Source organism: Melozone crissalis, unplaced genomic scaffold (assembly GCF_028551555.1).
Source record: "Melozone crissalis strain CALT ecotype California unplaced genomic scaffold, PUWL_Pcris_2 ptg000018l_1, whole genome shotgun sequence".
Taxonomy (NCBI): Eukaryota; Metazoa; Chordata; class Aves; order Passeriformes; family Passerellidae; genus Melozone; species Melozone crissalis.
This window is the reverse complement of record NW_026535796.1, coordinates 29,868,741-29,884,665: the sequence shown is the minus strand read 5'-3', so window position 1 is coordinate 29,884,665 and position 15,925 is coordinate 29,868,741. Positions and strand designations below refer to the sequence as shown.

General features: G+C 37.0%; 1 protein-coding gene across 4 annotated transcripts in view; it reads left to right on the top strand.

Moving 5' to 3' along the window:
- The window catches only part of STRN3 (striatin 3), a 58,837-nt gene extending 47,144 nt beyond the window's left edge, over nt 1-11,693 (top strand). For all 4 annotated transcript variants that reach the window (XM_054274994.1, XM_054274993.1, XM_054274996.1 and 1 more), the window contains 8 exons: nt 3,345-3,520; nt 3,648-3,695; nt 3,801-3,922; nt 5,003-5,170; nt 5,418-5,558; nt 7,457-7,564; nt 9,794-9,880; nt 9,998-11,693. In XM_054274994.1, coding sequence (XP_054130969.1) covers nt 3,345-3,520; nt 3,648-3,695; nt 3,801-3,922; nt 5,003-5,170; nt 5,418-5,558; nt 7,457-7,564; nt 9,794-9,880; nt 9,998-10,167 — 1,020 coding nt within the window. In that variant the 3' untranslated portion in view covers nt 10,168-11,693. The remainder of the gene's footprint in view (nt 1-3,344; nt 3,521-3,647; nt 3,696-3,800; nt 3,923-5,002; nt 5,171-5,417; nt 5,559-7,456; nt 7,565-9,793; nt 9,881-9,997) is intronic.
- Nucleotides 11,694-15,925: the final 4,232 nt, after the last annotated feature.

Below are 15,925 nucleotides of genomic sequence, written 5' to 3'. Positions count from 1 at the left end.
TAAACAGCTCAAGTCATGTCTTTTTTATTATCTGGTTACTTAAATTGACCTAAGTGCATGTAGTTGTTTGCATGCTGTGGGAATAATGTTGCCAAATCAGATGCCTCCATTTGTATATTTTTTGATTCCATAGCACCAGAGAATGGGGTTTTTCTGCAGTACAACTGACTGAAAAATGGAAAAGTTTCCTTTATCAGATCATGTAAACTTGGAAATCTCCAATAAGTTACAAAATTATCAAGAAAAAAGTAACATTAGAACACAAAAAGACACTGCAGCTACTAATTATTGTTCTATAAAATTTTTGTTTGCTGTTGGGGAGTACTTGTTCGACATAGGGAAATGCATGTCTCTTTACAATTTGTTAGGATTCTCTTGACTGCAGGGGCAAGGAAGATCTTCATTCCCTGATGCCTTTTTTTTGGTGGGAGGGAGTTGTTGTTTATTTGTGTTGGTTTAGTTCAGGTGTAGTTTCAGTCCAGTTTGCCTGTGCTTTGCAAGGCAGAATGAATGGGTTGTTTGATCCTTCTTGGTCTTTAGTAAAACCCGCTAAAGTCCATGGAAAAAGGGAGCAGCAGCTACTGAAGTAGTCTGTGTTGTATGACTTTGATTATCTTGACTGTGTGTGTGTATAAATACACACTTAGAGTAGAGCATCCAGACTCAGTGGGGCAGTGTGTCCATCTACACCTTATGTTTTGAGAAGCTTTGAGGATGTCACACTTTTGAACATTGATATATACTGTCCCATTTCACCACTTTTCCATTATTCCTCTGGCCTGTTTTGTGAAATAATCTCACATTTATCCTTTGTAATCATCAAATCCCTTTTCCAAATCCTTGATGGTGTTTTTCTGAGGTGGGATTGGGTTTTTTGGTTGTTTTTTGGAAATACATTACTGGTTAACTTTTTTTCTTAGAGATTGCAAGGACCTCTTTGAAGATGTATCAGTTGTTCTCTTACTCTTGCAGTAAGGATATCAAGATCCATTAGAAACATGAATAGGGAAAAGAATTTTAAAAAGTTGGTTTATGTAGAGCTAAATTTCTAATAAGGTGTATGTGGTGTCTTCTAAAACAACCATGATGTTCCAGTCCATTTTAAAAAAATTAAAACTTCAAAGCTATGCTTAAAGTAGGAAATGTACCTTACTTTTCATAACTTGTGTAAATTCTATACCTTGCATTTGAGCAGATTTCTCTGTACTGCTGAAAACAAAATTACTCTTGCAACAATCCTTTTAAGAAAAAATTAAAAAAAAATAGAATCAACTCTTTTCATATTTTGAAAAATAAGGATCACTGTATCCAGTTGTGATTTTCTTGAATGACTTTGCATCACAACTGTGGTGGATATTGTTGTGTGGCTGCACATTGCACCCAAAAAAATTGCTAGTCACCTGCATAATCTGGGATATTTCGTGTGCTAAAATTAAGGATTGCTATTTCAAGTTTTTGGCTCTAATTTCCCTAAGCCCCAGATCACTGCTAATACTTGAGGGACCATAAGTTAGCTAAGTGGGTGAATATGTTACGTAATGACAATTTAAAATATCAAGGGACTCTATTTTTTAGGAAAATACCTTTTTTTTCTTTTCTCCCCTTGTCTTGTCCATTTGGGGAGGGAAACAAATCATTGGTTTGGTCCAAATTATGTTTATTGCAGAACTCCAGAATTCCACTCTATTCTGTTTCCTAAAATGAAAGATTATTCTTTTTATGAAGCTTGCATATAATATGCAGTGTAGGGCTAAATAACTTAAATCTCAGTAAAAATATTGCAGTATTCAGTGTACTCTGAAGTAGGAAGATTGCAAGCAAAATGCTTTGTTATTATATGTATTTCTTGGTTGGCATTTAAAAAACCCTAAAAATTCAGGTTACATGTCTGGTATAACAAGTTTCTGTGACTTGATTGGAATTAGGTAAGGTTTGCACTTAAGACGGAAATTTACAGTAATATAATGGAAAAGCAAATGTCTGCACTTCTGTAGCTCAGAACACTAAATTTTATTGTCTAGACCTCTTTGTTTTGTTGATTGGATTTGAATTTGGTTTGAGTGAGTAGTGATAATTCAATCCAGATTATAGACTTGGTCCAAAAATAGTTATTGCAGTATATGCTACACTATTATCTGAATATTTTCAGTCCTGACAGATAAAAGGTAGTAAGATTTGATTAGCTATGGGAGATTTTAATTTCTTATTAGCGTTGCTGAAATTAGTTTGAGATGTCAAGCTATTCTGGCCTGCAGTCGAGAAACATACTTTACAATTACATGCTGAAATAGATAGTGTGTAAGATGAAGGATACAATTAGCTTCCTTTTGTATAAGACAGAGGATACAGTTGGGTTCCATTTATTCTTAGTTTGCTTATTTTGTTCATCTAATTCAAGTCAGTTTTCTAAACTACCTTTAGGGGAAAAGAGAAATACCTGGATAAGTTGTTTCTTTATGACGGAGGCTTAGGATGGGATGTAGTCTGCTTGCTGCATAAATATAAATTGTATTCAAAGCTGTAAATTAATCTCTTGGAATTGCTAGAAGGGCTTGTATTTTTCTTGTAACTCTTCTTGGTTACCTATGAGTATGAAGCAGCTGTAATTATTGTATTTTAGCCTAACAGTCTGCAAGTTAAAAGTATGAATTGGATGTTCACAGTGTATAAATATAGAGTTTGCATATATTGTTTCACAAAGCAGCTAAGTTATTGTCTCACAGATACATTTGAAACTCATTAAAGACTTAAAAAATATTTGTGTAATGTTATGTTTAAAATCATGACAAATGTCTATTGAAATTTTGATTACTGTGTACGTGACTTCACCTGTAGAAGTATTCAAGAACTATGTATGTTTCTTGTCAACCTTAGTCAAGTTACTCATCTAAGGGAGATCGCTCACCAAGCACCTCAAGCTCATTTTTATTGTGTTTAAGTGATAAATGAGCTTTTGGCAGCTGTAATCTCTTCCTTGGGTGCAGACAGCATAATACACAATGAAACATTTCTCTTTCTGCAAGGAAGAGGAGTTAGTGTCATTGCACAAAAGGATTAAAATCTGTTCTGAAAATCAAGTCTTCTTTTCTGTGTGTTTAACATTATATATCATTCCAGCCTGTGTCAAAGGAAACTGTTACAACAGAAAAATTTGCAGACTGTCTAGTTGGCCAGAGAAGGTTGTAGATGGATATAGATAAATCAATAGATAAATACAAACTTAAGGTTGAATATATATTAACTGAATCAAGCATAGGAGGTTTTCCAGAAATACGAGGGGATATATATAAAATCCATATTTTAAAATCCAAGATAAAATGACTTCTTTCCTTTTCTCTTCCAAGTTGCCAGCTAATAAAGATGCCTTCCGAAAGACATGGAACCCTAAGTATACGCTACGCAGTCATTTTGATGGAGTGCGGGCATTAGCCTTTCATCCTGTAGAGCCTGTGCTGGTTACAGCCTCTGAGGACCATACTCTAAAACTCTGGAATTTGCAGAAAACGGTTCCTGCCAAAAAGCAAGTATATGGGTTTTATAAAACATCAGTTGTGTTTTAAATGCCTTTGAAATGGGTTAAACTCTTACAGTTTCAAGTTTTTCAGTAGAGATTTCACGTGGCATAACCACTCTCCTTTTTCTTTCAGGAGTGCCTCTTTAGATGTAGAACCCATCTACACGTTTAGGGCCCACATGTGAGTGTTTGATATTATTCATGGCTAATAAATAAATTGTCATTCATAACGATGTATTCTGTCCTGTAGGCAGTTACCAATCAGCTTTTTTCTGTCTCTCAATAGTGGACCGGTATTGTCATTGGCAATTAGTTCCAATGGAGAGCAGTGTTTCAGTGGTGGTATTGATGCAACCATCCAGTGGTGGAACATGCCTAGCCCTAGTGTGGATCCATATGATACCTATGGTAAGTTCCTTTTAAAAGATAAACAACTTCTGACCATTGTCTTCAACATTATTTTTCTACTTGATGTTAATCTGCGTTCTGGAGCTTTTGTGAAATATTACTGCCATTTCTCAGCTATGCTGTGTGTTTTCAAGTACTTATGTGTGGCAAACATTAGTTATTTATTCCTGCTTGCACTGATGATGTACTTTGTGTAGAACAGTAATAGGGAGACTTAACAATTCCTAAGATTTATGCAGTAAAGAGAAAAATAATCATAATTTATAGTTTTGAGAAGCCTAATATTTTGAACCAGAATTACAACTTCTCAATAATTATGCATTTCTTCTGATGGAAATTTGCCAGAAAACCAAGATAAGTGTGCTCAGATTCTATGTCCCATGTTTCTGACTTGCATCTCAGGTCCCTAACTTTAGATATCTTTAATTTTAGATCTCTCTAAAATTAAATAGCTGATAACTGCTTGGAGAACTCTGCATAAATTTAAAAACCCTCTAGAAAAGGCAACTGTAAAGTATCAGGGAGACAAAAATAAGATTGCTAGCTCCACAAGAAAAAATTAGTCCTGTTTTTATCATTAGTGCGATTGAGAGTTTTAGACCATACCTATGTGTGAGCAGAGTAAAAACTGCATCAAGTAAGCATCCGGTGTTAAAGTGGAAAGCTGATTTTCTGCACCTTGTACAAAAAAAGGGCTGTGATCAAGCATCCTTAAGATATTGAATTTGAAAGGAAGAAATAAGAGAGGAGGTGGTAACAAGAGTGAATAATTTGGGGAAAAGGGACATAGTTGAGTTGTTTGGGGGGTTTTTTTTGTTGACTGGTTTGGTTTGGTAGGGTTTTTTAGTTTCAGTTTGTTTGTTTTCCTGGTTGGTTGGTTAGTTGGTTGTTTTTTTTTTTTTGAGAAAGATGGCAATGGTTTTGCAAAATTACTTGTGCAATATTCTAGCTGTTACTTAAAGAGAAAGGGCAGGGGGAATATTCAGCTGGTTTATGTGGAATTTAATTTATGTTGAGGTACAAGAAATAATGAACGCTTCTTCACTAAAATGGTTTCCTTTCTCAACTTTTGTTTTCCAGAGCCAAACGTTCTAGCTGGCACATTAATTGCTCACACAGATGCAGTCTGGGGTCTTGCTTACAGTGGTGTAAAGAATCACTTACTCTCTTGTTCAGCAGATGGCACTATTAGGTTATGGAACCCACCGGAAAAAAATCCCTGTATTTGCACTTACAATGGAGAGAAAGGTAACTTTCTGCAGTGGTTTTGAAAATCTGTTATGAGGCAGCTGATGATGCATCCAGGCTCATTGTCTCCATTTATCCAAACTAGGTAACATAGCTAAAAGAATAACGTGTAAAATAATCATGGTGCTGTAGCATAATTTTAAAGAAAAGAGCAAATATCTTCTTTAAGTATGACCTTAAGTGCTTAAATTGTCAGGAATTTTTAAAGCGTTTTGTTCTTTCTAAAGATTCTTTTTGCTCTTTCTAGAGCATGGAATACCCACATCAGTCGACTTTATAGGTTGTGACCCTGCTCATATGGTGGCATCTTTTAACACTGGCAGCACAGTCATCTATGATTTAGAAACATCCCAGTCAGTGGTAATGTTTTCATCACAAGTAGAATCTGGTAAGTAGAGCTCTTCTGTAATAAATACACATCTTGAATGAGGTACCTGTTGCATCATTATGGTACCTCATTGCATGGTGTAATAAATGAAGAAATTTTACTCCTCTGCTGCATCATTCAGTTTGAAAGATGGTTAAATGCTTGGAACAAACACTGTGGAAAGGTGTTCTAACTCCTCTACTCTGCTCTTGTGAAACCCTGCCTGGAGTGCTGCCTCCATCTCTGGGGCCCCAGCATAAGGACACAGACCTGTTAGACTGTGAGTCCAGAGCAAGGCCATGAAGATGATCCCAGAGCTGGAGCACCTTTCCTGTGAAGACAGGCTGAAAGGGTTGGGGTTGTTCAGTCTGGAGAGGGTTCTTGGGAGATATTACTGTGATCTTCCTATACCTAAAGGAGCCAGAAACTTGGAGAGGATCTTGTTTGTACAAGGCCATGTGGTGACATGGGGGAATGGCGTCAAACTGAAAGAGAGTAGGTTTAGATTAGATATTAGGAAGAAGTTCTTTACTGTGAGAGTGGTGAGACTGGCACAGGTAGCTCAGAGAAATTTGGGATCCTTCATCCCTGGGAAATGTTCTAGGCTGAATGTGGCTTAAAACAACCAGATTTGGTGGATGGTGGACCTGCTTGTGGCAGGAGGGATTGGAACTAGGTTATGTTAAAGGTCCCTCCCACTCAAGCCATTTTATGATTCTGTTAGCAGGATTTGGAAGTAGTTAGAGGTAGTGAAAGCAACAGTTACTGTTCTCTAAGATTTCTTAAGATTCAGTTTTCTGATTTGTATATGAAACCACAGTTTTCATTATATAGGCTTGACATGGACGATATTAAGTGGGTGAATAATAGGTGAATTAAACAGAATATTTAATTCAGTGTAGAATTCTGCACAGGTTGGGATTAAACACACTTTCTGGTAGAACTTTGTAGAAATCCTGTTGCTGCAAATAAAGTGTTACAGAGAGGTAGCTCATCAAGAATTAATTGCATGTATTTGATGAAACTCCTTATGGAGGACTCTTTTTGTGACACTCCTCAAGTGATTCGTAAGGAAAACCTCCAGTTTCTGTTCATTCCTTTCTAGAAAATGTGATTTAAAAGAATAGTGCAAGGGGAGAATCTGCTTCTCCCCTCTAAGTAGTGTAGTTTACTTTAATAATTAAACTTACACACTTCAACACAGGTTATAAAACTGTGTGAAAGCTATCTTATAAATACCTTCTGCAAAGCCTGACATTGAAGTGAGAAGGAACATCACGATTTGGAGAACTACCTTTTCTAGTTTGAAGAGAGACTTTTAAATGGTTTTAAGAAAAATTAAGCACAGAAATTAAGATACCAAGATAGTTTTTTAAAGAGAATATCCTGTAGACTTCTAAAGAGATTTTAGCCATTCATTGTTTAAGTTGAAGTCACAAATGTATCTGACAGAATCTAAGTGTGTTAGGGTGACTTCAGTTTCTTGGATTCTCTGGTCTAGTAGAAGATGTCCGTTCCAACCCAAACCACTCTGTGCTTCTGTCTTCCCCCCAGACTAAATATTTTTTGATGCAGAGGTGTAAGAGCTGTGTGCTAAACATGCATTACTCATGCTACAGTTTGTTTCCACTTGGCTAGTGCTGCCCTGCAGTACTTGCTGGGTTTTATCTCTCAATAATCTTTCATGGGTGAAAACTACTTGTAAGCTTTAACCTTACAGTACCATGGCTAGAGTCTACCTCACTTTGCCCCATCCTGTGAAGCAAGAAGCTTTATTTCTTAGGAGATCCATTGGTCCTAAGATAATACTTACATAATGTTAAATAATATGCTAATCTTAAGTGTAATGCTAAAATACTGTCATTTTAACTTTAACATTTTCTTTAAGGCAGATGAATATTCTTTTATTTTATTTTCAGGTGTACAATCAAATAATCATATTAACAAGGTAGTAAGTCATCCCACACTTCCTGTAACTATTACAGCACATGAAGATAGACACATCAAATTTTTTGACAACAAAACGGGTAAGGATAAAGAGAACCTAATTTGTATGTATGAATATGTTTTAAAAAATCTGGATGATGTAGGGAGAATCCATTTGTAGAAAACGTACTACTGATTTAGTCTTACGTAAAACAGAACTTTTGGTATTTCTAAGATTAAACCTTTTCAGCACCCTCTCTGTGAAACAGTGATACCTGTTGCAATTGTGACTTCAGAAGTCGGAACACACTCTCAAAACAGGCAGAGATAGTTATGAGGGACAAGAAAGTGGTCTTTAATTTAAAGCTTTCCTGATTTATAGAATAGGTCTGCTTTCATTTCCATGCTTTTAACTCTAAGCATGTGTCAGTTATGTCTTTCAATTCTTAGTAGTAAAAAAGATCACTTAGTACCTATTAGGGCAAGAAATATCCCTAAATTCATTGTGGTAATGAAATCCTAAGGTTTATAAAATAGAAAAGGATCTGGAAGAAAGAGGGTAAGGAAGGCTATAGGAGAAAGCTGCACTGTCTGTTGTGACAAAAACATTAAAATAATTGTAAGGACAAACTTCTTATTTGTGAAATTACCTGTCACTTCCTACATGTTACCTATCAAAGTTGGAAGGAAAATAAATCAAACTCACTTTAAATAAGCATGTGCAAAACACCTGTTTGAAGTGTGTTTGGTTTGGTCCCAGTAGGAGATGGCAAACCCCAGTAGATTCCTGGGGTTTTTGTTTTCTAAAGCAAAAAGCTGGACATTTTTTCTACTTTGCACCTGCCATGAATGTATATATTTGAATTGTGGTCATTAAATGCGTTACACTGATGTTGCTGAAATTAAGATTTATTACTTCAAAGAAACAAAGAATAAGGAAAAAAAAATCTGCATGAAGAAATAATTGGGTCAAAGACAGGAATCAGAGGGTAGAAGTAAATGGTCTGTTTGTGGAATAAAGTATCTGTGGGTCTGGAGTGATCAGCAGTATTTCAGCATAGTGAGTCATCTGAACAGGGAGCAGTATATTGGCAGTTAAATGACATTCAGTAATTCAGGTTATTAAACATGAAGGCTGACAAAGAACTGGAGACCTTAAAAGACATAAAAGCAGGCAAATTAAATTCCATGTGGATAAATGTGAAATTATACATGTAAGGAAAAACAAACATTGTAGTATAAAATAATAATCACTAGGCCAACTGTTCTTATTTAAAGTAAAACCTCAGAGTTATAATAAGAGGTTAGATAAAAATACTACTTTGTTTCTTAGCAGTCAGAAATGCCCATTAGGAGGGAAAGGAATAAAAGGCAAAAGGGAACATTTTTCATACCTTTGCATGAATACTTTGAATGAAATCTCCCTTACCTCAAAGGGGATATAGCCAAGTTAATATGTTTCAGACATGATCAAAGATCTTCAGTAGCTTTTAGCTTCTTCAGGAAGAATCTTAGAAACTGAATAGTCTGAGATTCTTCAGGAAGAAGAGCAACTGAACAAAGCTGATTTATGTTCTTCATGTTGGTCATGGTCTTACAGGGATTTATTTGCTCTCTTTTTCAACACATGAACTGAGGTTCAGTTGCTAATCCCCAACAGGTGGCAGACTCAAAACAGGAGAGAGGCAGTGATTCTTCTGTGCAGTTAAACATTCTGCAACTCCTTCCAAAAAACATCATGAGGTGCTAAAAGATGTTATTAGGAGTCCAGGAACAGAAGTCAACTTTTAAAGAAATTAAGAGTACTTGCATTAAGAGTACTTGAATGCAGAGTTAACTGTTCTGGACATAACCAAACAGTTAATTGTTAGAAGCTGGAGAGTATTTTGGGCAAGTATCACCTATAGTTGCCTTATTTTTCTCTCCTAGCAATGACACAGATAGATGGACCATTGATATGGCTCACTAAGTCTCATTTTATAAAACTTCATCAAGACTCTCCTACTAGGGCAGTTATTAGGACATTTAAGAGATAAAGGTTTTCATTTAGTCATTTTAGGTGTTCACTTTTGTTGCTGCCAATAAAGATGCCGAATAGATAAAGATTGTTTACAATGGGAATACCTTTTTGAGAGTTGTGTGTCGTTTGCCCTTATGTTTATACAGGAGTCCGCAGTTGAAACTTTGTAATTTCTAATGGAATAGAATTTTTCAAATATTACTGGAATCTAAATAAGCATATTGTCTTATATTGTGTTTAAGGGGGATGGATTGATGATTTTTAAATAAACAATACTTCACAGGAAATTCACTGTTTATTTTTCTTCTAGGTAAAATGATCCATTCTATGGTTGCTCACTTGGATGCTGTCACAAGCCTAGCTGTAGATCCTAATGGAATCTATTTAATGTCTGGAAGTAAGGGTTTTTTTTTTTTCATATTCTGTATGTTTTTATATAAATTATACATTTATGATGCACTACATTTCTGACAAATATAATCTTTTATTTTTCCTTTCTTTCTTTCCTGAACAGGCCATGATTGTTCCATTAGGTTGTGGAATTTGGACAGCAAGACATGTGTGCAAGAAATAACAGCTCATAGGAAAAAGCTGGATGAATCAATTTATGATGTAGCATTTCATCCATCAAAAGCATATATTGCCAGTGCAGGAGCTGATGCCCTTGCCAAAGTATTTGTGTGACATAGCAGAACAAACCTGCATCATAACAGCAGGTCTGTTTGGACAAAAAAGAGGGAATGCGTCACTGCCATCAATTATAAGGTTACCAATAAGACACTACATCTGATCTGCCTGGGTGAAGGCTCTTAAGTGGGGCAGGTAAAAGTTGGTGAAAAGTCACCACATCCTGAACAATGTCAGGCTCATTCATTTAACTGTAATTACTGTATTTGGGGGGGTGGGGACAAATACAAAAAAGAAAACCAGTATTTGTAGCCTTGACTGGATATGAACTGAGCGTATGTCTGTTCTTTAGGTGTCTTTAAGCAAACGTGGAGTCTGATCTTACAAAAGACTTTTATTTTGGACTCTGTGTGCTGCCTTAGGGTTAGGAATGTGGTGCTCTTGTGGGGGGAAGTGAGCTCCAAGAGTAGCTTTCTTTTCATCTCTTAGTAATCTTCTGTTTATCAGTTGAATGCCACAGATTCCCCTTTTAAACTTTTATTTTGCTTTAAAGAAAAGGAAATTTAACTTAAAATATTTTAGCATTAGTTGCACAAAATGTTTGGATAAAATTCTAGTTTTTATAAGTCTTTTTATATATTTAGCCTGTCACAACAGTGCTCAAGATTGTATTGATAATGTTTTTCTGCATTATAGAACCCTAAAACACAGAGATCTCACTGACCCGCTGCCGTGTAACCACAATCTTCCCTTCTTTTGCCTAATACAGCTCAGCTAAGTCCTTGCTTAAGGATGCTAATTCATCATCATTGCATAACTGTCTTCATAAATAAAGGACTGTAATATGTGTTCAAATGAAACACAGAGGGGTTAACACCCCTAAATGAACTCTTAAAAAAAATTAATCTTGGCATCCTATCACTATGTGATATTTTGTACATCTTACTGTATTTACGAATTTATTTATCAAGGATTACCCATCTTGCTAATGGCCTATTGTTATTTATTTCACTTTTTGTTGGTCTTTATATCCTTTTATGTAGTGTGTTAAAGGGCCCTGTATATCTGTTATGGCACTCTTTGAACAGTCTAAAATAGATGAGAAAATGGGACATTTGATAATTCTAAAGTTGCAAACCAAGAAATTCTTTTTCCTCTGGTTACAAGTACCTGGAGTGGACTTGATTCCAAAAAAACAATCTTGTTTCAGAACCTTTGGAGTGAAAATTATTTTTATTTGCATTTCAAATAGAATACAAAAGTAGTTAATTCAAGATTCATAAATCTGCTGTGTTTTGACTAGTTACTCCCTGCTTTTATTTTATTTTTCAGAAGTGCTTCAGTTTATGGTGTAACTAAAAATTTTGTTTGTGTAATGCATGATTAATACAAAAAAGTATTTTTTCTAGTCTTCCACAAAACTTTTCTGATCAGTTTGCGAGTTTTGATGAGTTTTGTAAGGTTTCTGTTTTACAAACTATGAATCAGCAAATTTTTAAGATTGTACCGCATAGCAAAAGTACAGCTGTTGAAAAATAATGTATATAAAATGCATATAATAAATATTAAATGGTGTACCTGTATGTTACTGTTGGCTACATTATTTTGTGTTGCACAGTTTGAAAGAGTCATTCTACAAATTACTAAATTAGGTCTCAATTTTAGCAAAATGACCATTTGTTTATTATGCTTATAAGCTGCTTTGCTTTTGCAAGATTGTAATAGTTGTCTGGATGTTGAGCAACTGTTCATTTTCAAGCAGCAGTACCCACATATAAGAACATGTTTCCACAATGTTTAAAAAAATTTTACAAGAACAAATCGAAAATTGCTGGTGTGTTCTTACAGCCCTTCTAAGATGATAATCTGTGTTTTTTCATTATCTTTGCATATGAAGTGAATCTGAAGTGATTAGGAGCCAGAAAGGTACTCTGTTTTTATTTCAAACTGCCACTGAATAGTTGTGTTGAATTAAAAAAAAAAAACAATTAATTTCAAAATGCCTAACATTTGCCCATATATTTTACCTCTGTCCATTTCTTTCCAAGTCCTCCTGTAAAGTTGATGAACAAAAAACTAAACTGAAGGTCAACATTTACCTATTCTGTGATGAGTCACTTTGCTCAAAGCTATCAGCAGAAACAGAATACCACAATATGAATATTTTTGTGTAAAATAGTATGTTTAGATATAAGTTAACTAAAGCTAGAACATGTTCCTATAAGTGGTTTAACTGCATTGTTCCATGTAAGTTTCCAGTTTCCAGTTTTCCAGTAAGAATGTATTTCATGCCATCTCATGTCAAGCAAATTAGAACCAAAAAAAAAAAAAAAAAGGAAAGAGGTGCTCATGATAGGCAGTTATATTTTGGAATTAATTTTGTTTTAGTAATAATGTTGCATTGCTTGAAATGTTACAGTAAATTATAATTGTGTAGGAATTGGAGAATTTTGTCCTTTATCATGAAGATTGAGGTGAGGCCTTCCAGTAATTGCTTGTAGGACACTAAGACTTTACTTTTGAAAGTAACATTCAGCTGATTTGCACTTTTTGTTCTTTCCAGTCTAAAGCATTCAACTAATCAACAGACAAGAGAGTATTTGAATTTTATTGGAAGTAATTTAATAATCGCCTTTTCTGAAGCCAAACATTGTTTCTGGCAGCTTTTCCAGACTGCTGCATTTTAATGCTTAAATAAAATGTGATTGTTTAATAAACATTACCATGCATAACATTTACCTTTTTTTTAATTGTATTAAAATTGAAATGATAAAAACCGAAATATTTGCTTATTTTCCTTAATTGAAATCTTAACGATCATCTCAGTTCACTAATGCATAGTGGATCAAGTGCTGTAGTGAGGCATCAGTTATTGAATATTACCAATAATTTCTAATACCTCTTAGTTTATTTATTGTGGGGTGTACCATGCTGAAACCTTTATTTGTTGGGTTTGAGTTATTGAAAATGGAAAAGCTATAGTACTGGTGATGGGGAAAGATGAAAGATGATAGTGCTCAAAGAAATGGTTTTATTTAGCAAAACCACCTCAGCTTATGAAAGGATTTACTTCCCTTTTGTGAGACCCAAAGGACTGGTGCTCAGAACCCGAATGGAAAGATATCTGAATGTGTTTAATAATACCTGTAGCATTTAGGGTGTGATTGATAGGTCTGTGTTAACAGACTTAGTCTTCATCTTGGTTTTTATTGTGGGAACTGTTTTAAGCAGATCAGTGGTGACTGTAGTTCACTCCAGCATAAACAGTAGTATGCTGTCCACATAAATAATGAATACACATGAAAAAGAATGTAACAAGGCCTGGTCAAGAATCTTCCATAATTTAGAAGTACTAAGGACAAATTTATTTGCCAGGAGAAAATTGGTAGGTTTTCCAAGTGGAAAAACTGGACTTGAAGTTGCACTATCAGTGGCCATGTGTTTCACATATTGTATGCTAATTTATTTTGAAACTGATAGCACGCTCTGTCCAGGCATGCTCTTCTTATTATGTGCTTTAATTTACTTTGGAACTGATTACACTCTGCTCCAACACTTCCCATCTCGCATCAGTGGAAAGCCCCTTGCTCACACAGTGCTGACTCCTTGCATTTTTGTTCTGTTTGGTTTCATAGACGCGTAGAAAGGCCTGGGATGGAAGGGACATTGAAAATCATCTAGTTCAAGCCTGTACCCCCAACATGGACATGAGCAGCTTCCACGAAAAAGGTTTTTAATGGCCCCATCCAGGCTGGCTTTCAACACTTCCAGGGATGGGGCATCCACACCTCTGGACAGCCTATGTGCCAGTCAGCCACCACCCTCACAGCAGTAAAGAATTATTTTCTAGTATCCAATTTAACCTGTTCTCTTTGAAGTTTGCAGCAGTTTTCCCTTGTCCTGTCACCACATGCTCTTATAGAAAGTCCCTCTCTGGCTTTCTTACAGGCTCCCTTCAGCTACTGGAAGGCCATCATTAGGTTAGCCCAAAGCCTGCTCTTTTCCAGGTTGGCCAGTCCCAGCACTCTTGAGATTCTTGAGACTCTCCATCCCTCTGATCATCTTGGTGGCGGCCCTCCTCTGGAGTCACTGCAGCAGCTCCATGTCCCTCCTGTGCTGGCAGCCAGAGCTGGTGCAGCCCTGCAGTGGCTCTCAGCAGAGCAGGGCAGAGGGGCAGAATCCCCTCCCTGGCCCTGCTGCCCACGCTGCTCTGGATGCAGCCCAGGACACGTTTGGCTCTCTGGGCTGGCAGTGCCCATGGTGCCTCATGTGCAGCCTCTCAGGCAGCAGCGCCCCCAAGTCCCTCTGGGCAGGGCTGCCCTGGGGCTGTTCATGCCCAGCCTGTGCTGAGACTGGGGCTTGCCCCAACCCAGGAGCAGCACCAGCACCTGAGGTTTAACCTCTTGTTAAAACTCAAGAGGTTCCCATGGGCCCACTTCTCCAGCTTCTCCAGGTCCCTCTGGCTGGTATCCCATCCCTCAGGTGTGTTGAGCACATCACTCAGTTTGTCACTGCAGTGCATGAGTGAGTGTGTGTATACATCTATATATATATATATATATGCACACACACACACACACACATGTACTTATGTTCTGCCTCTAAGGACTTTTAAAAAAAGAAATAACAAAAGCAGATGGCTTCAGAATTGTTTTGAAATGCTACTTCTGAGATAAGCAAGAGTGTTTGAGTGTTCCATTTTCAAACTTGCTCTGTTGGTACTTTGAGAATATACACCCTTGAGTCTTATGCAGATTAAATTGGTAACAGATTTTTAAAAATAAGTAGTTCAAGCTACAACAACTTTAAAATGTCATAAAAATGCATTGGTTTGTTTTTAACTTTTAATATAGAAATGTACTTTGAGTTGATAATATAAAACAGCAGCCTTTCTTTTTAGTCCTCCCTGTTACCTCCTTCTCCTGGAAGATCATGTCATGTTCCAGGTGACTGGAGTTGAGAGGATGACTTCATAAGCTCGGTGCAGTCTTGTGGCACACCTACAATGGGTGGAGGGAGCTGCTGGGGCCAACCAGGCTGTGATGGCCACTTCTGGCTGGGCACAGAGCAGGGCTGCAGGAGCCCCTCAGCAAGCTGTGCAGAGGTAGGGCAGGAGAGGTTTTGCCCTCTGTGCCTTCAGACACCATGGTGTTGGCAGAGGGAGAGCTGCTCATTTGTCAACTGTTGGTCACATATCCTTGAGGTGTTCCCTGAGGCTTGTCTCCATCTTACCTTGGCTTGCCATGTGGCTGTTGGGAAGCTGTCATTGATCCTGGTGTGCCTGGAGTGACCATCTGGGCACTTCTCAGACCATGCCTGATGGCTGCTGGGGTTTTGCTCATGCACAGCAGCTGGCCAAGGAGATGTGGTTTTCCTTTATGAAAGGAGGGCTGTCCAAGGTGATGATATTCTTCAGTGACTTTGTGGTGACTGGCCTCATTGCCTTTGTTAAGCACCTTTTTTTCTATTGTTTCAGGTGTCTTCCTAGTTACTCTTTTGTACCTTGAAATGGATGGGTATCTGTTTTTTTCATTTGTGGGCAGCTGGAGGCGGGGGCTTAAAAGCAAAAGCTCTTGGAAGGGCCTGCAGCTGCTCTGCATGCACTGGTGCTGTGTTGGAGTCTGAATCATGGCTCTGTCTTATGTGCCCTGTGCTTTTGGTGGATTGGCTGGTAGCCTGAGGTTTTTCCCTCTGCTGGAGTTTTCTGGTGTTAGAAATACTATTACACCTTAACAATAGCAAGTCTTTTTAAAATACTGACACATCCTCATTACTAGGGTAGATGTTGGCAAAACCAGGAGCTGTGTGTTGGCTT